We start from the raw sequence: 24,274 nt of genomic DNA, 5'->3' as shown, positions 1-24,274 counted from the left end.
CCCCCCTCACCACTGCCAATGATCCCCCCCCCTCACCACCACCACTGCCACTAATCCCACCACCACCACTGCCCTTAATCCCACCTCTGCCACTGATCCCACCCCCCCACCACCACCGCTGCCACTAATCCCACCCCCTCTCACCAATGCCACTGATCCAACCCCTTAACCACCACTGCTGCCCCTAATCCCACCCCCAACACCACCACCGCTGTCCCTAATCCCCCCCCCCCTCACCACCACCGTTGTCACTAATCCCACCCTGGATGGACTGATGTATTTTTTCAACCTCACTAACTATGTAACTATTAAAGACCACAACATACAGGGGTATGCAATGTGCGGTTAACAGTAGACACACACACACATCATAGGTTGAACTGGATGGACTGATGTCTTTTTTCAACCTCACTAACTATGTAACTATGTAACTATGTAACAACCCCCTCACCACCACCGCTGCCCCTAATTCCACCCCGCTCACCACCACCACTGCTGCCCCTAATCCCACCCCCCTAACCACCAATGCTTCCACTAATCCCACCCCCTCACCACCACCACTGCCACTAATCCCACCCCCTCTCACCACCATCGCTGACACTAATCCCACCCCCCTCATCACCACCGCTGCCCCTAATCCCACCCCCCTCACCACCACTGCTTCCGCTAATCCCACCCCCTCTCACCATCACCACTGCACTTATCCCACCCCCCTCACCACCACTGCTTCTACTAATCCCACCCTCCCCTCACCACCACTGCTTCCACTAATCCCACCCCCTCTCACCACCACCAGTGCCACTGATGCCACCCTCCCTCAATACCACCACTGATCCCACCCTCCTCACCACCACCACTGCTGCCACTGATCCCACCCCCTTCACCACCACTGCTGCTACTCATCCCACCCCCTTTACCTCCACCAGTGCCACTCATCCCCCCCCTTTACCACCACCACTGCCCCTCATCCCATCCCACCACAGCTGCCACGGATCTCATCCCACCACCACTGATCTCATCCCATCCTATTACCACCACCGCTGCCACTCATCCCATCCCATTACCACCACAGCTGCCACTGATCCCATCCCACCACCACCACTGCCAATCATGCCATCCCACCACTGCCACTGATACCATCCCCCCCACCACTGCTGCCATTTATCCCATCCCATTCCCCCCCACCACTACTACCACCACTCATCCCATCCCACTACCACCGCTGCCACTGATCCCATCCCACCACCACTGCTGCCACTGATCCCATCCTTTCCCCCCACTACTGCCACTTATCCCATCCCCCCACCACTACCACCACCACTGCCCCTAATCCCATCCCATCTACCCCACCACCACTGATGCCACTGATCCCATTCCCCCCCACCACTGCCACTCATCCCATCTCATCACCGCTGCCACTGATTCCATCCCCCCACCACCGCTGCCACTCATCCCATTCCATCCCCCATTACTACCACCACCGCTGTGACTCATTCCAACCCCAAGCTCCAGGGGGCCAATGCCTCACCCCTGTACACTTGGATAGGAGAAGCGGGGGGGGGTGGCATATAGAGGAACTAATCTCCTCTCCTCTGCAGGAAGAAAATATGCTGCCCCTTCTATCCAGGTTTAGAAAGGTGACGCATGGGGCTGGGTTGCCCCAGGGGTCAGGGGGGCCCTTAATGGTTTCTTGCACCGGGGCCCTGAAGGCTCTAGTTACGCCTCTGGAGTATGCCCACCCCTTGCAGCTATAACAGCTTCAACTCTTCTGGGAAAGCTGTCCACAAGGTTTAGGAGTGTGTCTATGGGAATGTTTTGCCATTCATCCAGAAGCGCATTTGTGAAGTTAGGCACTGAATTCGGACGAGAAGGCCTGGCTCACAGTCTCCGCTGTAATTAATACCAAAAGTATTCTATCGGGTTGAGGTCAGGACTTTGCACAGGCCAATCAGGTTCCTCCACCACAAACTCGCTCATCCATGTCTTTATGGACCTTGCTTTGTGCACTGGTGCGCAGTCATGTTGAAACAAGGAGCCATCCTCAACTGTTCCAACAAAGTTGGGAGCATGAAATTGTCCAAAATGTCTTGGTATGCTGGTGCCTTAAGAGTTTCCTTCACTGGAGCTAAGGGGCTAACCCCTGAAAAACAACCCCACACCATAATCCCTCCACCAAATGATTTGGACCAGTGCAAAAAGTAAGCAAGTTTGGGTTGGAGGAACTTGACTGGCCTGCACAGCGTCCTAACCTTAACCTGATAGAACACCTTTGGGACGAATGAGAGTGGAAACTATGAGCCAGACCTTCTCATCCAACATCAGTGTCTGACCTCACAAATGTGCTTCTGGAAGAATGGTCAAACATTCCCGTGGACAGCCTTCCCAAAAGAGTTGAAGCTGTTATAGCTGCAAAGGGTGGGCCCACTCAATATTGAACCCTACGGACTAAGACTGGAATGCAATTAAAGTTCATGTGTGTGTAAATGCAGGTGTCCCAATACTTTTGACAATATAGTGTATCTAGCACTGGTGTCACCGATTGGAGTACTGTGCAAGAGGTAAAACCCTATTTTTTATCTGAAGATATAGTTTAGGCTGGATTAAAGTGAGTGTTCTGGTGGGGGTTAAAATTTTTAGGTTTTATTATAACAGAAAGCACTAAGATTTTTTCTATTTGTTTCTGAGCATATTCTGCTGGGAACCTTGGAGTTAGATCATGAGAAATAGTGATGGACGAACATTGGCCAGGATGGTTCGCGAACGTTAGCCGCAAACTTTCTCAAATGTTCGCGAACCGCAAGTTCGCAGCGGGCCCCATTGACTTTAACCGGTTGCCGACCGCCGCACGACTATATACTGCGGCGGTCAGCCCCGGCCAGGCAGAGTGACGTATCGGTACGTCACTCGCCTGTCACTGACTTGCGAGCCTATCGCGGGCGGGCGCGCGCCCGCCGAGGCGCGCGCCCGCCGCGGCTCGTTCACAGGCAAGTCAGTGCGTGTGACCGGCGGACTCGATGTCCGCCAGTCACACTGCGATCGCTCCTGTGAAGGGAGAAAGACAGAGCAGCTTGTGTATACAAGCTGCCTGTCAGTTCTCCCTGTGTAAAAGTAAAGATCTGACCGTTCTACTATGTAGAACGGTTGATCTTTGCTTTTACACCAATAGGAATGTCCCTACACAGTAGAAAGCACGCCCCTAGGACACACTTAACCCCTCCCTGTCCAATAAAGTTAACCCCTTCCCTGCCAGTGTCATTTTTGCAGTAACAGTGCATATGTATAGCACTGATTACTGCAGTAATGTCACTGGTAACCCCAAAAGTGTCAAAAATGTCAGTCAAGGGTCCGATCTGTCCGCCGCAATGTCGCAGTACCGAAAAAAAAATCGCAGATCGCCGCCATTACGCGTTAAAAAAAAAAACACCAAAAATGACAAAAATCTTTCTCTTTGTTAGTAAACGCGATAACTTTTGCGCAAACCAATCAAAATACGCTTTTTGCGATTTTTTTTTTTTTTTTTTCAAATATTTTATTTTAGAAAAGGAACCACAGTTGAGAAACAAGCTGAAACACGTTCCATACAGATATTTGTAACTGAAATTGCATAACACAGATAGGTGAACAATAACATCACATCGAGATACACAGGATGACCCGATATAATCCAATAACCAACCCTAGATTCGGGGAAGGTGCGGGCACCTCCACCCTAAGTCATGAATGACCAGGCCCCACACAACTATGCGAGAAAACCGTATTATATGAGAAAGGAAGAACCGTTCCCAACCGCCGCTCCCTACTTTTTTCTAAGAGAAAGAAAAGGAAAAAGAGAAAGAGAACGGGGTCCCAGACGGGACCACAAACAAATACCACAAGAAGGGATAATGGAGGAAAGAGGACGAGAGAAAGGACAAGGGGGGGGGAAGGGGGGTGAGAGGGCCAGATGGGGAAACTCCCCGCATGGACGAACCCACGGGCACACCCGGAGCAGTAATCAACCGCAAATCAGAGACCTGCCCTTGTCGGATAGCACAAAGGCATTCCAGAAACCCCAAATCTGAGTATATCGTTCCCTGCGATGCTGCCTCGTGAGGGTGAGGTCCTCCATCCTGTTTATATCCTCCATCCTGCGCATACAGTCCCCAATAGTCGGCACTCCTGTCGTCTTCCAAAGTACCGGAATGCAAGCCTTCGCGGCGCTCAGAACATGAGGGATAATTGATTTTTTGCACTTCGAGATAGGCATAGGGGAAACCTGGAGCAGGAAGAATTCCGGGGTATCCGGGATCTCCCGATCCGACAATTCCCCCAAAAGGGCCCGGACGTCCCGCCAGAAGGGGACAGGACCAAAAGACATGGAGCATGGTGCCTACTTCACCCTGGCACCGCCAGCAGAGGTTCGACGTGCCGGGGTAGAATTTGCCCAAAAGAGAGGGAACCTGATACCACCGGGTGAGAATTTTATAATTTAACTCCTGCAATTTCGCGCAGGTCGGAGTCTTCAAAGCCAGGGTATACACCTTGAGGCGCTGCGCCGGAGTAAGGTGCAGCCGTAGATCCCGTTCCCACTTGACCAGCCCCGGCGATTTTTTTTACCAAACATAGGTAGCATAAAACAAATTGGCCGAAAAATGTTAAAAAATTTTGATTTTTACTTTTTTTTTTGGGGAATTTCATATAAAAAAATGTGAAAAATATTGTTATTTTTGCAAAATTTACGCTCTTTTTTTGTTTATAGCGCGTGATCAAAAAATCGCACAGGTGATCAAATACCACCAAAAGAAAGCTCTGTTTGTGGGAAAAAAAGGACGTCAAATTCGTTTAGGTACAGCGTCGCACGACCGCGCAATTGTCCGTTAAAGTCACGCAGTAAAAAATCGCAAAAAAACCCCTGGTCCTTTAGCAGCCAAATCCTCCGGGGCTTAAGTGGTTAATGGGAGGCGAACATTAAAAACCTTTAGGTCATATTTGCAGCCACAAACTACTTACTAGCTGTGCACAAATAGTCCCACCACAAGTTGCCCTAAAAAATGTTTTTATTTTTTATTTTTTTTCCCCCTAAATCAGCCAGAACTGACATCAGCAGGTAAATACATGTCAAATACATATAGGGTCCATTCACACATCTGTAAAATGGGTCTGCATCCCTTCCACAATTTGGCGGAACGTTTACAGACCCATTGATTTTCAATTCCAGTCTGAAAAATTAGGCATTCACAGGATAAAGAAGTAAGTGTCGGCCAGTAAAGGCCCCAAAAATCAGCCCACATGCGTTTACCTGACAGCTAAGAACGTTGTATTCTGTGGCTGAAGGTACATTAGGCATTCACAGGATACAGAAGTAAGTGTCGGCCAGTACAGGCCTCAAAAATTAGCCCACATGGGTTTACCTGACAGCTAAGAACATTTTATTCTGTGGCTGAAGGTACATTAGGCGTTCACAGGATACAGAAGTAAGTGTCGGCCATTACAGGCCCCAACAATTAGCCCACATGGGTTTACCTGACAGCTAAGAACGTTGTATTCTGTGGCTAAAGGTACATTAGGCATTCACAAGATACAGAAGTAAGTGTCGGCCATTCCAGGCCCCAAAAATTAGCTCACATGGGTTTACCTGACAGCTAAGAACGTTGTATTCTGTGGCTGAAGGTACATTAGGCGTTCACAGGATACAGAAGTAAGTGTCAGCCATTCCAGGCCCAAAAAATTAGCCCACATGCGTTTACCTGACAGCTAAGAACATTGTATTCTGTGGCTGAAGGTACATTAGGCATTGACAGAAAAAATATATTTTTTTATTAATTAGGCATTCAATGGACATGAAATGCCTTTTATGCCGCTGTATTTACCGAAGACAAGGACCATGAATTGTCTGGTGGATATTTGTGGCCTGTCATGAGGAATTGTATTTAAACATGGTCTACTGGTCACATGTGTTTGAATTCCTCAGAGATCCATGCCTCATTCATTTTTATAAATGTAAGGTAGTCAACACTGTCATGAGCTAGGCGAGTGCGCTGCGCTGAACGTCCTTTCGGACAGGACACTGGACAGGGGGCAAGCCAACAGTTCCATTGCAAATTGTGCAAGCTCCAGCCAGAGGTCAAGCCTGCCCACCCAGTAGTCCAGGGGTTCATTACTCCTCAGAGCATCCACATAGACCGTTAACCCGATGTAGTCGGACAGCTGTCGCTCTAGGCGTTCCCTAATGCTGAATGCTGAATCCGGAGTACAGCTGTTGATGGGTCGGCTGAAAGAATGATTTCATATCTGAAGTGACCAACACATCTTCTTGCAGGCGCTGTTGGATTGCTAACTGCAACTGTTTCTCTGTGAGTGGAAATTCCTCTGCCAGGGCACGCAAAAGCAGAATGCAGCATTTCTCGAAGCAAGGCCTGGAAGTGCTGCATTCTGACCGCCCTCTGGGATGGTGGTAATATTTCCGCCATTTTTTGTTTGTACCGGGGGTCTAAGTACGTTGCCACCCAGTACTGGTCCTTGCCCTTTATGCTTTTTATACGGGGGTCCCCCTTAAAACACTGGAGCATTAAGGCCCCCATTCGCACTAAACTGGAAGCGGTGTAGTGGCCTGGCTCCAGCTCATCATCCAGGATAATGTCGTCCTCGTTCTCCTCCCCCCATCCACGGACAACACCAGGGATCCCAGAAAAGTTTAAAGCATGCTCTTCTTGCTCCTCCTCATCTGCCCCGGAACCATCCTCCTCTGACTCCTCTTCAGACTCCTGTTGTTGACTTGTCTCAGATGGAGTAGCATCCCCTGGGAATTCATCCAACATTGCGACTTCCTCATCTTCCTGCTCCTGCTCCTCGATGGCTTGATCAATGACACGACGCAATGCATGTACCAGAAAGAAGGCGTAAGGTGCGATGTTACTGATGGTGCCCTGGCCGTGTTTGACCAGTTTGGTGAGCCCATCAAATGGTCGCAGAAGTCTGCATGCGTCGCGCATGAGCAGCCACTGGCGAGGTGAAAAAAACCCAAGCTCCCCAGAACCTGTCCTGCCGCAGAGTTCGTACAGGTAGTCGTTAACTGCACGTTTCTGCTGGAGCAGCCAATCAAGCATATACAAGGTTGAGTTCCATCGCGTCGGGCAGTCATAAATAAGACGCCTGAAGGGCAGGTTGTGTCTCCGTTGAATGTCAGCAAGGTGAGCAATGGCTATGTAAGATCTTCTGACATGACCTGAGATTTTCCTGGCCTGCTGCAAGACGTCCTGGACCCCAGGGTATTTGACAACGAATCACTGCACGACCAAGTTCAGGACGTGTGCCATGCGTGGCACGTGTGTAATTTTGCCCTGTTTCAGCGCGCTCAGCAGATTGGCAACTTTGACGCACACCACTTTACCAACTGTCAAATTGAGCGGCGCCAGCCACTGATCTGCCTGTGAACACAAAGCTGAAAGGAGTTCAGGACCAGTGTGGCTCTTGGCTTTCAGGCATAACAGACGCAGCACAGCATGGCAACGCCTCACCTAGCATATGGAATAGGTTCTGGGGATCTTGGGCAGCGCATCGGAAGAGACGGTAGCAGCAGAAAAGGAGGAGTCAGCCGAGTAGGAGAGGGAGGATGGAGTAGGAGGAGGAGAAGAAGAGGCAGGCCTGCATGCAATCCGTGACGGTAAAACCAAATCTACACTGGTGCCACGGGTTACATGCTTGACGGCCGTCAGAAGGTTCAGTGGGCAGTAAAAGTTATATACCTTCCATGCACGTGTTTGCTAGACCATGTGTCTGTGGTCAGATGTATCTTGGCACCGACACTGTGTGCCAGAGATACATTCACTTGCCGCTGAACATGGCCATACAGCTCTGGAATGCCCTTCTGCGAGAAATATTTCCTGCCTGGGACCTTCCATTGTGGTGTTCCAATGGCCACAAATATCCAACAGGCCTCCGAGTCCACCAGTTGATATGGCAGTAGTTGGCGGGCTATCAGTTCCGACAAGCCAGCAGTCAATAGTTGGGCAAGAGGGTTATTCGGCGTCATCATTTTTTTACGCTCCAACATTTGGGCCACGGAAGCCTGCCTTTTTCCAGAACAACGTGAGGACAGCATGATGGAAGGTGGAGTGAAGTACAATTGTGAGGAGAGAGGAGAAGGAGAAGAGGCTGGACGGTGAGAGCCTGGAATTGGGCTTTGTGGGTTCTGACGGCGTTGCTCCCACTGGGCTCGGTGATGGGAGTCCAGGTGCCCTCTTAAGGTGGTTGTCCCTAGGTTAGTGTTGGGCTTACCGCGACTTATGCATTGACTGCAAAGGCTGCAGATGGCAACACTATTGTCAGCAGCGGACACATTAAAAAAATCCCACACTGCGGAGCCATGTGCCGGCGTCCTGGGAGCGCCAGATGTGACCGTATATGGTTGATGTAAAATAAAAGGGGAAGGGAAGTGATTGGCGCTGCCTGGTGGGATGTTATGGGAATGTATATGTAGGATACTGTACTTCTAGTAAGATATCCTATAGAGACATGTGTAGTAATTTGATATTGGAATCAGTGAATCATCAACTTAAAGTCTGATGAATGACAAACCTGTGTAAAACCAAAGTGGGTCTATGTATAAAAAATATAATATAATAAAACCCTATATACATAACATCAATAAATCAATTTCATACGTACAATAATGTGCAAAGAGAAGTGCAAAAAGTGAATCAAAAAGTGAAGTGCTAAAAAAATAAATAAAATTAATCCAATGAAATCCAGTGGTAAATATGTGACCATAAAATAACAATAGGTAAGTATGCTATAAAAATTCTTAATAAATATAAGTAAAGTAATAAATAGCGTATATATGACCGTAAAATAACAATCGATGGGTATGTTCTTAAAGTGCCAATAAATACGAAAATGAATAAATAATTCTCAATAAATAAATAGATAGGTGCAAACGGTGCTAAAGGTGAACCAATTAATTGGTGAAAATATCCGTGCCGAACTAGCGATACATAAATGAAAAAATGCAGACTAAAAAGTCAATACAAATAATCCCACAAATGAATCCAAGTATATGTGCCGTCTCAGTGGTTTAAAAAGTCCAAAAAAAGTCCTAAATAGGTGAAGTCGATATATGGTGGATTTCTAGTGCTCTTTTCTCTATGCCCAAAGTATAGTGGGTGGGCAGAAGGAAGAAGTGTTCCCCTGAGCCTGGGGTCCTGCGCTTACCAGATTCCCTTACCCCTACAGGGGTAAACAGCGGGTCGATAATTAGGGGATCGCTCCCACACACTGGCAATCAGGATCTCCTATGGCCTTGGTATCACTCCGTAGTAGTAGTGCAGATGTCAGCTCAATAGGTATAAAATAGAAATCCAGTACAGTGCCCGGGTATGTAGGAGAAAAAGGGAAGGAGCCTCCAATAGTGTAAAATTGTTTCACAGAACAGCTTTATTATATAAAAAAGACATGTACTCACAAGGTATAAAATACAAAGATATGCCCGTCTGGCATAGGAGCCGCAACCTCCTCTCTTGCGGTGCACGCCAGGAAGTAGCGTGCGAGCCAACCGCCGGATGTGCGTCCCAAGCCTCGGGTTCAGTGGACGGAAATGACGTGGTCACGCTCTCTACCGGTTTCGTCTTGCTGACGTCATCTGGAGAAGCATTGACCACGCCGTCTCCGTCTCATTATGTATAGAGTGGTTACCAGGCAACCCGGTCCGGAAATGGGATGCTAATTTATGTAGCCAATCAGGCCGTAGCTTGTCAGCTGTTGCTAGGCAAGCAACGCCTAGGGAATTGGAACGTGCATGCTATTAATCTGTAATTTCTATGTAGCCAATCTAAAGATAAGGGGATGGAATGGTCAGGAGTTGCTAGGCAGAACTTATATGTTAGATGGAAACTGGGGGAGTAAAAGCGCTTCCCGCACTAGTAATATATATAAATTAACTGTATCATCTGTAAATGTTACATATCAGTAATTAAGAGACCAGAATCAAATATGGGTATAATTTAAAAGAAAGGTACAATTAATCAGAAATGGTAATACAATTATGTGGAGCTGATGGTGTTGTGTTTATTAAAAGAATTGAAGGATTAAATATAAATGGTGAGGGATTAGAAACAAAAGAGGAATAAAAATTCGAGGAATAAAAAATTCAAGGAATAAAAAATTCATGGGGAGTAGATGATTAAAAAGCCAAAATTAAGGAGCTGAAAGGTGTAGTTAATTAAAATTAGTGATTGTTAATATAATTTGAGTGGAGCTGGTAGTGATATGCTTATATAAAATTAATTAAAAATTAAAAATAACGGGATTTAGAGGATTAAATATAAATAGCGAGGGAATAGAAGAGTCAAAAAAATAAAAATAAAAAAATATATAAATTAATAAAAATTATTAATAAAAATCAGGGAATGAAAAATCATAGGAATACATATGTTATACTTGGTAGGTGTAATCACCAAATAGGGATATTGGCTGGTTATTGTGTATTAATATATATATGCAATGGGATGTATATCATTATATGTACAATAAGATCCTGATTGGTAAATTGAAAAAATTCTAATTCTAATAAGGTGCTCTGGAGTCTAGGAGAAGTATATTCATATATATGGATTTGTTGACCTAGGGGATGATAGAACGATACTGAATAATAGAACTAGTTAGGTTATAAGGAGAAAGGTAAGAGAATATATAAAAAATATAAAAATATATATATATTGTTCCATATACCCGGTGGTCTGGCAGGCACTCTACACATGATTTACAGATATATAACATTGTCCATAGTCAGTCTAGTGGAATAATATAAACCTTGATATATAATCAGGCCATCTGATTCAGTGTAAGACATCCAAAATAAATCAAAAACTAAAAAGTACATATTTGTTCTGAACATTAAAAAATTGTATCCCTATTCCACTATATATAATCCACAGCAGTGGTTAGAAGTGATATAGAAGAGTGCCTGCCTTTGTAGTTAGATGCTCATGTGTATTTTATTAAAAGTGGATATCTGGTTAACCCTTCAGGGTGTTCTTGTATAAGGCAAGTTTTGGTATAATATATATAAAGAGATGTATGATAAATATAGTAAATATTGTTGATCGCCCTAGTCTAAAAAAGTGTGTATTCAGTAGTTGGAGATGAAGCAGTTAAGATCTATGTCAAGATTCAATCCCCCAGGTTGGAGTGATTCCAATTGGAATATCCACTTCGTTTCGTTTCTCGAAATCTTCCTAGTTTTATTCTCTCCTCTCCAATGAGCTTTTATGGTGTCAATGCCATAGAATAGTAGGCCTTTGGGATTTTTATTATGCACCTCAAGAAAATGTCTTGATAAACCATGCTTGGGGAAGCCTTTTTTGATATTTTTTATATGCTCCCTTATTCGCACATATAACGGCCTGGTGGTTCTACCCACATATTGTTTATGGCAAGGACACTCTATGACATACGTCACATGTGTGCTAGAGCAGGTGATCAATTGGTTGATCTTGAACTTCCGTTTGTTGGAACAGGATCTGAATTCCGTCATTTTCCTTGGTTGTAATATGTTGTTCCTGCAAGCTAGGCATTTCCTGCATCTTATGAAACCTTTCAGGTCTGGAAAAATCTTTACAGATTTAGGTGGATCTACCACATTGTGGACAAGCCGGTTCCTAAGTGCAGGGGCCTTCCGATATATGAACTTCGGCTGTCTAGGTAGGATCTTAGCTAAAGTCCTGTCTGATTTTAAAATAGGCCAGTATCTTTTAAAAATCTTTTCCATTTGTCTATGTTGTTGATTAAAACCAGTGATAAAAGCCATTTCAAATGCATTGTTGGTATCCTTAGATTTTTCTTTTAGTAATTCCTCCCTCTTCATGTTTCTGACATTTTTCATTGTGCTTTCCAATAATTCCTTGTTGTATCCTTTTTCAATAAATCTCTCGGTCAGTGTACATGCTTGCGTATCGTATTCCTCTAAATTGCCACAATTTCTCCTCAACCTCATGTATTGTCCTTTGGGTATATTATGTTTCCACTTCGGGTGGTGACAACTAGATGTATGGATATACCCATTTTTATCAGTGGGTTTAAAAAAAGTGCGTGTGCTTAATTTCCCATTCTCTTTAAAAATCTGTAGATCTAAAAAATCGACTTGTCTTAAGTCTTGATGTCCCGTGAATTTAATGCCATATTGATTATTGTTGAGCTCATTAATAAAAGTTTCTAGCGTATCTTGTGGTCCTTTCCATATCATAAAGATATCATAAATATATCTCCGGTAGAAGCTCAGGTGTGGTCTGTGTGTGGAATATATGAGTTCTTCCTCCAATAAATTCATGAAAACGTTTGCTACGCTTGGTGCATATCTCGCTCCCGTTGCTACGCCCTTTGTTTGGACGTAAAAATCTTTAGAGTGCCAAAAATAATTATGGGACATAGCTAATTACAGACCTTCCAGAATGTATTTGATTTGTGTTTGTTTGAGATCGGAATCCAGGTGTAGTGCTCTTTTTACTCCTTTCAGTCCGTCATTTTGCTTAATGCTAGTATACAATGAATTGGCATCCACTGTTACTAAAAAGCTTTGTTCATCAACTTTCAGACTTTGTAACTCCCTAATAAGTTGTGCACTATCTTTTAAATAGGATTTCCCTTTTGGTACTAAGGGCTGTAAGTATTTATCTAGATACTCCCCCAATCTAGAAAAGAGGGAGTCAACCCCACTTATAATAGGTCTACCCGGGGGTTTGTCCAATCTTTTGTGGATCTTCGGAAGATAGTACATCACAGGTGTTTTGGATGAGGATGGTAATAAATATCTGGCTTCCTTTTCCGTAAGAATGCCTAGTTCTTTACCTTTCTCTATATATGCCAGACCACCGGGTATATGGAACAATATATATATATTTTTATATTTTTTATATATTCTCTTACCTTTCTCCTTATAACCTAACTAGTTCTATTATTCAGTATCGTTCTATCATCCCCTAGGTCAACAAATCCATATATATGAATATACTTCTCCTAGACTCCAGAGCACCTTATTAGAATTAGAATTTTTTCAATTTACCAATCAGGATCTTATTGTACATATAATGATATACATCCCATTGCATATATATATTAATACACAATAACCAGCCAATATCCCTATTTGGTGATTACACCTACCAAATATAACATATGTATTCCTATGATTTTTCATTCCCTGATTTTTATTAATAATTTTTATTAATTTATATATATTTTTATTTTTATTTTTTTGACTCTTCTATTCCCTCGCTATTTATATTTAATCCTCTAAATCCCGTTATTTTTAATTTTTAATTAATTTTTTATAAGCATATCACTACCAGCTCCACTCAAATTATATTAACAATCACTAATTTTAATTAACTACACCTTTCAGCTCCTTAATTTTGGCTTTTTAATCATCTACTCCCCATGAATTTTTTATTCCTTGAATTTTTTATTCCTCAAATTTTTATTCCTCTTTTGTTTCTAATCCCTCACCATTTATATTTAATCCTTCAATTCTTTTAATAAACACAACACCATCAGCTCCACATAATTGTATTACCATTTCTGATTAATTGTACCTTTCTTTTAAATTATACCCATATTTGATTCTGGTCTCTTAATTACTGATATGTAACATTTACAGATGATACAGTTAATTTATATATATTACTAGTGCGGGAAGCGCTTTTACTCCCCCAGTTTCCATCTAACATATAAGTTCTGCCTAGCAACTCCTGACCATTCCATCCCCTTATCTTTAGATTGGCTACATAGAAATTACAGATTAATAGCATGCACGTTCCAATTCCCTAGGCGTTGCTTGCCTAGCAACAGCTGACAAGCTACGGCCTGATTGGCTACATAAATTAGCATCCCATTTCCGGACCGGGTTGCCTGGTAACCACTCTATACATAATGAGACGGAGACGGCGTGGTCAATGCTTCTCCAGATGACGTCAGCAAGACGAAACCGGTAGAGAGCGTGACCACGTCATTTCCGTCCACTGAACCCGAGGCTTGGGACGCACATCCGGCGGTTGGCTCGCACGCTACTTCCTGGCGTGCACCGCAAGAGAGGAGGTTGCGGCTCCTATGCCAGACGGGCATATCTTTGTATTTTATACCTTGTGAGTACATGTCTTTTTTATATAATAAAGCTGTTCTGTGAAACAATTTTACACTATTGGAGGCTCCTTCCCTTTTTCTCCTACATATTCGGGCACTGTACTGGATTTCTATTTTATACCTATTGAGCTGACATCTGCACTACTACTACGGAGTGATACCAAGGCCATAGGAGATCCTGATTGCCAGTGTGTGGGAGCGATCCCCTAATTATCGACCCGCTGTTTACCCCTGTAGGGGTAAGGGAATCTGGTAAGCGCAGGACCCCAGGCTCAGGGGAACACTTCTTCCTTCTGCCCACCCACTATACTTTGGGCATAGAGAAAAGAGCACTAGAAATCCACCATATATCGACTTCACCTATTTAGGACTTTTTTTGGACTTTTTAAACCACTGAGACGGCACATATACTTGGATTCATTTGTGGGATTATTTGTATTGACTTTTTAGTCTGCATTTTTTCATTTATGTATCGCTAGTTCGGCACGGATATTTTCACCAATTAATTGGTTCACCTTTAGCACCGTTTGCACCTATCTATTTATTTATTGAGAATTATTTATTCATTTTCGTATTTATTGGCACTTTAAGAACATACCCATCGATTGTTATTTTACGGTCATATATACGCTATTTATTACTTTACTTATATTTATTAAGAATTTTTATAGCATACTTACCTATTGTTATTTTATGGTCACATATTTACCACTGGATTTCATTGGATTAATTTTATTTATTTTTTTAGCACTTCACTTTTTGATTCACTTTTTGCACTTCTCTTTGCACATTATTGTACGTATGAAATTGATTTATTGATGTTATGTATATAGGGTTTTATTATATTATATTTTTTATACATAGACCCACTTTGGTTTTACACAGGTTTGTCATTCATCAGACTTTAAGTTGATGATTCACTGATTCCAATATCAAATTACTACACATGTCTCTATAGGATATCTTACTAGAAGTACAGTATCCTACATATACATTCCCATAACATCCCACCAGGCAGCGCCAATCACTTCCCTTCCCCTTTTATTTCTTTAAGTGCTCCCCTTCTAGGGTCGCATTTTTGAAGTGGGCAGCAGCTAGGTGCGGTGTTCTATCGTACATATATACCCCTCATCCTAAGCGCGGAACTACATACACCCTACGTATATGGTTGATGGCTCACTCCTGATACATTAGCAGTCTGCTTTGTCCCTCCTGTGCAATGTAACTTCTGCTGGTTCATCTCTCCCTCTGAACTCCCCTCCTCTTCCTCTCTTGTGGCCACCCACATGACGTCCATAAACACGTCATCATCAACGTCACCTTCCCCACCACTAACATTAGAGATCTCGGAGTAGGCAGCAACAGCGGGGACCAACCTCCTTGGGCTGATCGGGTACTGCTGAGTGGTGGCTGTTGCTACCTTCTCTTCCAGATCTGATGCCAAGAATGGCTGCGCATCGCAAATGTCTTGTGATGGCTCGGAAAATAATTCCAGTGACTCAACCGGAGGGTATATGGTGGTGGTGTCTTTGGGGGTGCACACAGCAGAGAGTGAAGAGGGTGCAGATAGAGAGGATGAGGAGGGTGCAGAAGAGGAAGGCTAAGTGAGCCACTCAACCAAGTCTGGTGCGTCCTTTGACGTAATCGAACGCACCTTCTGCAACTTCCCACTTTGGCTCCGGCCTGGTGCTCCTGCCCTACTCCTACCACCCCTGCGTAAGGGCCTGCCTCTTCCTCTGCCTGTCATCTTTTAAATTACCCTGTGACAAAAGTCTCTAGAGAAGCGCAGTATATGTGGAAGAAGGTATATAACACCCCGCTTCAATCTGTGGTATTGGGGGGCCACTGGTCTATCACACCAGTTCTACAAAAAATTGGCCAGTAACTGTTGTCACTGTGTGTAGCACAGTTAAGGCAGCCAAAGAGGCCAAATTTTTGCAGGACTAAAATACAATGTTATAAAATAAGAATTATTTTACAGGTCATGTGTCCACAGACAGCAGCCATCTGGGCCATGACGTATCCACTTAGGGTGTGCCCCTATTGTCAATTGACTAATTTATTTGGAAGGATTGGGAAACAGGGATTTTGGGCACAAGAGTTTTTTTAAAAAATTGTTATTTTATTCAACAAAAATATTTTAAAATCATGAAACAATACAGGCAAATAATTGTATATTGAGGACACAGTGAGACCAATAGATGGTCTATACTGTACAATATCTCAGTACATAAGACTTAAGGCAGTGATTTTCATACAATTCAGAGTACAAGATCATTAATAGTCATATAATTCTGGAAACCGTTTACTCAATATCAGAAGAGAACCGTCGGCGGACACCCAAACAATAAGGTGCCGGTCAGCGGGGTCAACTGAGAGTATAGATTAACATTCACCATATAATATATGACCTTTGCTCAACATGTTTCGCTTTCTTAGGCAAAAAGCTTCGTCTGGAGCATATCATTTCTTTTGTCTGTACATATAGTAATCAGGCACATATCTCAATTTTCGTGAGAAATTCTTTAACGAGGAGGACTGTGCGTTTTGGGAAGCTCAAAGATAGGCACTTATATAGTGACATAGTAGTGAGGGTGATCACTCCATGTCTATTATCTGGAAAGGGCGAGAGCTTAATGTAGGGAGTATGTCTCCTCTGCTTGTATATAGGCCCTTGCCACGCTGTTCCCAGCTTCCGCACAGTCCCCACCGGATGGGGAACCTCCGCCTTGGATGATGACTGTGTAAGGACTACTTGATAAAAAGTTATCTTTGGACTGGAGTTGAGTTGAGTCCTGGAGGCAAGGTGAGACACACTTTTTTAAAGGGACTACATTTAAACAAAGTGTAGCTGCATATATATGTTCAATTATTGGTAGATTTGTGAATGGAGAATGCCATTAAATAATTGATGGTGTTATGGTAATTCTAGTAATGTTTTGGGTTACTTTTTTGTCACTTTGTACATTAACCACATCCCGCCCGCCCTATAGGCGATTGACGGCAGGATTGTGGTTGTTTTATCCCGACCAGACATCATATGACGTCGGCAGGATAATGCGCTCTGCGGCGATCGGTGATGCGAGGTGTCAGTCTGACTCCCTGCATCTCCGATCTCGGTAAAGAACCTACTGTTGTAGGCTCTTTACCATGTGACCAGCTGTGTCCAATCACGTCTGGTCACATAGTAAACAGGAAGAGCCGTTGATCGGCTTTCCTCAGTACGTGCCTGACAGGCACGAGTAAAGGAGCGCCGATCGGCGGCTCCCCTGACAGGGGGGGGGGGGTCGGCACTGGTAATCAGATCATTGATTACCAGTGCAGACCCTCGGGGGGGGTGCCACTAGAACCACCAGGGATGCCCACTATGGCCACCAGGGATGGCAATCAGGGCTCAGGGAGCCCCCCAGTGCCCTCCACATCAGTGCTGCCCACCAGTGCCCTCCCTATCAGTGCTGCCCACCTGTGCCCATCATTGCCATCTATCAGTGTCGCCCACCAGTGCCCATTATTGCCCACCAGTGCCGCCTATCAGTGCCCATTAGTGCCCATCAGTGCCGCCCGTCAGTGCCCATCAGTGCCGCCTATCAGTGCCCATCAGTGCCCACCAGTGCCGCCTATCAGTGCCCATTAGTGCCCATCAGTGCCGCCTATCAGTGCCCATCAGTGCCACCTATCAGTGCCCATCAATGCCGCCTATCAGTGCCCAGCAGTGCCGCCTATCAGTGCCCGCCAATGCTGCATATCAGTGCTACCTATCAGTGCCACATATCAGTGCCCATCAGTTCCGCCGATCAGTGCCGCATATCAGTGCCACCCCATCAGTGCCTCCTCATCAGTGCCTGTCAGTGCAGCCTCATCAGTGCTCATCAGTGCAGGAAAAAACATATTTATTTACAAAATTGTATAACATAAACAAAAAAATTTTTTTTTTCAAACTTTTTGGTCTTTTTTTTATTTGTTTAGCAAAAAAGGAAAAACCTTGCGGTGATCAATTACAACCAAAAGAAAGCTCTATTTGTCGGGGGAAAATGACATAAATTTCGTGTAGGTACAGTGTTGCATGACCGCGCAATTGTCATTCAAAATGCAACAGTGCTAAAAGCTGAAAATTGGCCTGGGCAGGAAGGGGGTGAAAGTGCCCTGTCTTGAAGTGGTTAATTGATTTTCAAATTTACATGGAACAAATATTGTTTATTACACAGTGGATGATATATATAATGTATTTCACTTTATATGTTCATATTTTTTAGTTTTATATTTTAACACTAGTGCAGCACATGTAAAATATTGTTCATATGGTTGAAGGTTGCTTATACATTTGTCAGGAGAAAGCAAGACTTAAAGTGCTTAGTATATCATTTCTGGTGTACATTTTTAGTGCTTAAGTAATTTCTTTGTTGCTTTTAATACTTTCTTTAAAGTGGAGTTCCACCCTAAAATGTGACTTCGGTCCATCTTCATGCCCGGGGTCACCTGAAAAATAAATGGATAATAGCAATTTTTTTTTTTTTTTACTTACCTCGTTTAGAAGAAAATATACTTACCTTACTTCCTCTTCCTCCCCTCGGCGGCCACGGCGATTCGTCACTTCTTGTCTTGCAATGATTCCTGGGAGCTGAACGTCATCGCTCCCAGGAATCAATGCGCCTGCACCGGCCCCGATGTCAGTTCAGGTGCAGGTGCCGTCATACCTTGCCAAACAGCTTCTGGGCATGCCCAGAAGCTGTGCAGGGATGACGCTGAAGCACCAGAATTGACGGCGGGGCCGGTGCAGTGCATCGTGGGACCGAAGAGGACGGAAGAGGACACAGAAGAGGATCGCGCTGGCTTCAAGCTGCCCACACCTGAGATGGCAGTGCTGGACAGGACATTTTCTAGGTAAGTATTTCTTCTTGCAGGTAAGTGCAACCCGGGACAGATCAGAGGCTAGCCATTGTGGAATGCACTAGCCCTGACTGTCCCGGGGGTATTTTTATGTTTTTTTTTTCTAGGTGGAACTCCGCTTTAAATAATGATTTCAGCTTAGGAACTGCCACAGTAAAATAATTACCAAACGTCTAAAGCATATTTTTGCAGTTAATTCCCTCCTTTTCAGTTTCGTTTCTCTCTTACCTATGCCTCTGAGGTGGGAGTGACCTTTACCAGAAAATGAATATAAAAGAGAATGCGTTGTAGTGTGCTTGTACATTCATCCGGAAGAAGCGAGACTTGACACAAGGCAGACAACAAAGGACGGACAGCACAAAATGGCAACTCTTCCAAAAAAACCCCGTATCGATTCAACAGCATCAAACTCCAATCTTTGCAAGCACTTGAGAGACACAGTAGAGGATTTGAAACTGAAAATGGCTGACATTACCAGAGCAGCAGAGAAAGTTAACAAGGTCATAGACAAAATTATTGAGTCTAAGAATGCTAAAAGCCACCCTCTGTTTAAAAGCATGGAGAAATTGTCTACAGGGAGCTACTATGAAGGCGTCAAGGTAATAAATATAATTATTCCTTTACTCATCAGGATTGCTTTTAATGAAATAATAAAAGCAGCGCAGTGTTTCACAAAACTTGGCACGATCATTACAAAGATACAAATAAGTTGTAATGCAATACACGATCCAGGCACGAAAACCAGTAATATAAAAAGCACAGCACAACTCAGATAGCAGTTCAGCAATGGTACAGTTGAGAAAGGAAAAAAAATGTCATATGGGGGGAGGAGAAGAAAAAAGGCGGGCAGAAAAAAATATTTCCTCTGAGAATAGTTAAAGAGAATTCCTGAAATCCAGTTGTCCTACTAAGTAATCAAGATTAACCACTTTTGGCGGGAAAGGTTTTTTTACGCCCTTAATGACCAGGCCATTCTTTGTTATACGGCACTGCATTATTTTAACTGACAATTGCGTGGTCGTTCGACGCTGTACCCAAATAAAATAAATGTCCTTTTTGTCCCACAAATAGAGCTTTCTTTTGGTGGTATTTGATCACCTACTTTCGATTTTTATTTTTTGCGCTATAAACAAAAATAGAGCGACAATTCTAAAAAAATATATATATATATATATATTTTACTTTCTGCTATAAAACATTCCAAATAAAAAAAAAAAAAAAAATTAAAATCAAATTTTTTCATCATTTTAGGTCAATATGTATTATGCTACATATTTTTGGTAAAAAAAAAACACAATACATGCATATTGTTCGTTTTGCACAAAAGTTATCATGTCTACAAACTAGAGGAAAGATTTATGTCATTTTTATTTATTTACATTTTTTTTACTAGTAATGGCAGCGATCATCGATTTTTAGCAGGACTGTGACATTGCAGCGGACAGATTGGACACCTACTAACTGACACTTTTGGGGGGACCAGTGACATTTCTACTGTAATCAGTGCTAAAAATATGAACTGTTACTGTGATAATGACACTGGCAGGGAAGGGGTTAACACCAGGGCCGATCAAAGGGTTAAATGTGTCCCTAGGGGTGCTTTCTAACTGGAGGGGATGGGCTTGCTGCATGAACACAGAGACCTGTATTCCTAAGAGGAACACAGGATGCCTGTGTTCATTACTGACAGAACAGCGGTCTGCCGTGTTTACATTGGCAGACCAACGTTCTGTCTCCGCTGATTGGCTCCCCTTGTGGCCAATCGGGCCACACTAGCACGCCCCCACTAGCCTGTCACCCCACTAGCTGTCCCACAAAACGATGTACAGGTACATCATTTTGCGGGACAGAGCCAACCTGCCGCAGTATAAGTACGGTGGCTGGTCGGCAAGTGGTAATATATGTCAGTTTATACAGAAGTAAAGCAGCATTGATTGTGGCCTTCCAGGGCAGCACAGCAGGAAGAGCAGAGGAGTTCCATGTAAAGAGAATCTCTTTTTTAGCATAATACAGTAGATAAGAAACGAACAGGTTAGAATGATGAGGTCTCTAAGGATCGTCATGAACAATAAACATACTTTTAGTTTTTGCCAAAAATATTTCCTAACACAAAATATTTTTTTAAGAGCGGTGAGATGTTTAGAGAGTAATCACTGCAATCCCTGAAGAAGCATATTTATAGATATAACAGTTGCCTTGGAGTCCTAGAGGTTAACACTGTAGGGTTTTAGGTAATCTTTTCATTTTTTTCTGAAAAGGTGAACTTACACTTTAAAGCAGTATGAAACACACACGCAAATATTTATTATATCGCAGATTACAATTCTTATATGTGGAGCTGCATTACTTTCCTTTTTTTGGGGCATTGTTTTCTTTTATTTTCATCTGGTGATACAGCCAGTAAGTCTGTTGTTTTTCAGCAGAACACGCCATCCTCCAAAACTGGCAGTTAACCGCCCACAATGTACTGCAGGCAAATGGCAGCTGTAGGCAAAGCAACTTACCTGTATGTTGCTGCTTACTTCTGGGTTTAGGGCGCATGCACGTGCCCCCCGCTTAATGATTCATGAGCAGGACCTGCTGATTGCCTGTGTGCAATTACAGCCCAGAGCTAATGGTTAACAATACAGAGCTCTGAACAAAGGGAGTGATCTGCCAGCTCTCATCCCTGCAAAGCAGGAATGAGAAATAGAGAGATCCTTAGGGTCCTTTCACATGGGCTTTCTGCCCAGCGGACTTTATTTTTCTCAGCGGGGATCGATCCGCCAATCGCCGCTGAGCAGGCGGATGACAGGTCTGTCTCCGCTTACTTTGCAGAAACAGGCCTGTCAGATCTCCGCTCTCCTCTATGAAGATCAGATGATAATGGACTTTTTCATCCAAACCAATCCTCCAGACGGATGGAAAATAGGGTTCACAGACTGGATGTGATCAGAGAGCAGCGGGTGTCAGCGCTGACATCCGCTGCTCCATAGGGGTGCATGGAGCATCTAATCAGGTCCTCCTGAAAAAACTGACAGGTGGACCTGATCGGAAAGCCTGTGTGAAAGGGGCCTTACTGAAAAGCAGCATGCTGTACACACATAGTTAGGCACACTTTTAACCCCTTAACCACCTCCTTGCCAAACCTATTCTGACACTTCGCTCCTACATGTAAAAATGTACTTTTGTTTTTGCTAGAAAATTACTCGGAACCCCCAAACATTATACATTTTTTTTTTTTTTAGCAGAGACCCTATGGAAAAAAATGGTGTGTTGCAATTTTTTATGTCACATGGTATTTGCACAGCAGTTTTTCAAACGCAATTTTTTTGGAAAAAAAACATTCATGAATAAAAAAGAAAAAAAGTTAGCCCAATTTTTTTTGTATAATGTGAAAAATGTAGTTACATGGGTAAATAGATGCCTAACACGTCATGGTTTAAAATTGCATCTGCCCGTGGAATGGGGGCAAACTACGGTGCTTAAAATTCTCTATAGGCGACGCTTTAAACGCTTTTACAGGTTACCAGTTTAGAGTGGCACAGGAGGTCTGGTGCTAGAATTATTGCTTTTGCTCTGACGTTCGCGACAATACCTCATGTGTGGTGCGATCACCACTTACAAATACATACGGGAGTAACGTAAACGTTCGCATTTATGCGTAAACACAGTGGGACAGTGGCACTTTAAACATTTTTTTTTACTTTTGATTATTTATTTTATCCCCAAAAATTTTTTTTACATTTTTTTTTATACAAACTTTATTACTATCACAAGGGATGAACAACATCCTTTGTGATAGCATGGGCCCTGACAGGTTCTTTTTATGGAGAGATTTGGGGTCTATTAGACCCCAAATCTCTCCTCTGGCCCCAATGCAGCAAATTGTAGAAATCGGTCCGATCGGCTGCTTCTCTGGCTGCTGGTGGCCAGGTAAACAAAGAGGCGGAACCAAAAGTGATGAATACTCGTTGCTACCGGTTTCCAGGGTTACAGAGAAAGGGGAACAACATCAGTTCCTCTATCACTGTCTCAAACAGCCATCACTACTGGCTGCATCGCTCCCGGTCTCTATGGGACCGGAGAGCTCGGGAGAGGCAGCGGCGGTGGCAGGAGGGGGATAGGACCCGCTTCCGCCACCCGCAGGAGTGATCGAGTGGCTAATTAGCCACTCAGATCACTTCTACCTTCTACAGAATCGCTGGCTGATGGGTACGTAGATGGGTCCGTCCTTGGGTGGGAAGTGGTTAATCGCCCTAGATGTTAACCCCTTCCCAGCCAGTGTATAGTGACAGTGTATAGTATTATCACTGATCACTGTATTAATGTCAGTGGCAGTTAGTCCCCCCCCAGCGTGAGTTAGTGTCAGATAGAGATGGCCTTGCGGTTCGCCCGACGGTCGGTTCGCGGTGAACTTTGCTCGTTCGCGATTCGCCAAACATGCAAACATATGGCGATGTTCGCGACCGCCATATTAGTTTACATTGTGAAGAACTTTGACCCATGACCCATCCATCAGGTGGTACAGGACAGCCAATTGAGACATTTCAGCACATGGACATACCCCCTACCTTATAAATAGACCTGATCTGGCTCCATTTTACATTCTGTCTTTTGTCAGTGTAGGGAGAGGTTGCTGTGTGGAGCAGGGACAGACTGTCAGTGACACAAATCACTAGGTAATAGGTCCACAAAAGTCCTTTTAAGGATTGGTATAGGTGTACTATTGTTTGGCCTATAATCTGTCTTTTGTCAGTGTAGGGAGAGGTTGCTGTGTGGAGCAGGGACAGACTGTCAGTGACACAAATCGCTAGGTAATAGGTCCACAAAAGTCCTTTTAAGGATTGGTATAGGTGTACTATTGTTTGGCCTATATTCTGTCTTTTGTCAGTGTAGGGAGAGGTTGCTGTGTGGAGCAGGGACAGACTGTCAGTGACACAAATCACTAGGTAATAGGTCTACAAAAGTCCTTTAAAGGACTGGTATAGGTGTACTATTGTTTGGCCTATATTCTGTCTTTTGTCAGTGTAGGGAGAGGTTGCTGTGTGGAGCAGGGACAGACTGTCAGTGACACAAATCACTAGGTAATAGGTCTACAAAAGTCCTTTAAAGGACTGGTATAGGTGTACTCTTGTTTGGCCTATATTCTGTCTTTTGTCAGTGTAGGGAGAGGTTGCTGTGTGGAGCAGGGACACTGATTTGTGTCAGTGACACAAAGCGCTAGGTAATAGGTACACAAAAGTCCTTTTAAGGACTGGTGTATAGGTGTACTATTGTTTGGTGTGCAGTATATAGG

General features: G+C 43.7%; 1 protein-coding gene across 1 annotated transcript in view; it reads left to right on the top strand.

Moving 5' to 3' along the window:
- Positions 1–12,803: 12,803 nt before the first annotated feature.
- LOC309550576 (cyclic GMP-AMP synthase-like) overlaps positions 12,804–24,274 on the top strand; it is a gene marked incomplete at both ends in the record, with an annotated part of 195,577 nt that continues 184,106 nt past the window's right edge. The window contains 2 exons of the mRNA XM_082250924.1: positions 12,804–12,846; positions 19,312–19,595. Of these exons, the coding sequence (XP_082107050.1) occupies positions 12,804–12,846; positions 19,312–19,595 (327 nt within the window). The remainder of the gene's footprint in view (positions 12,847–19,311; positions 19,596–24,274) is intronic.

Source organism: Pelophylax lessonae (assembly GCF_965119305.1).
Source record: "Pelophylax lessonae genome assembly, chromosome: 3".
Classification (NCBI taxonomy): Eukaryota; Metazoa; Chordata; class Amphibia; order Anura; family Ranidae; genus Pelophylax; species Pelophylax lessonae.
The sequence above is the reverse complement of the archived record's forward strand: the minus strand, read 5'-3'. Positions and strand labels throughout refer to the sequence as shown.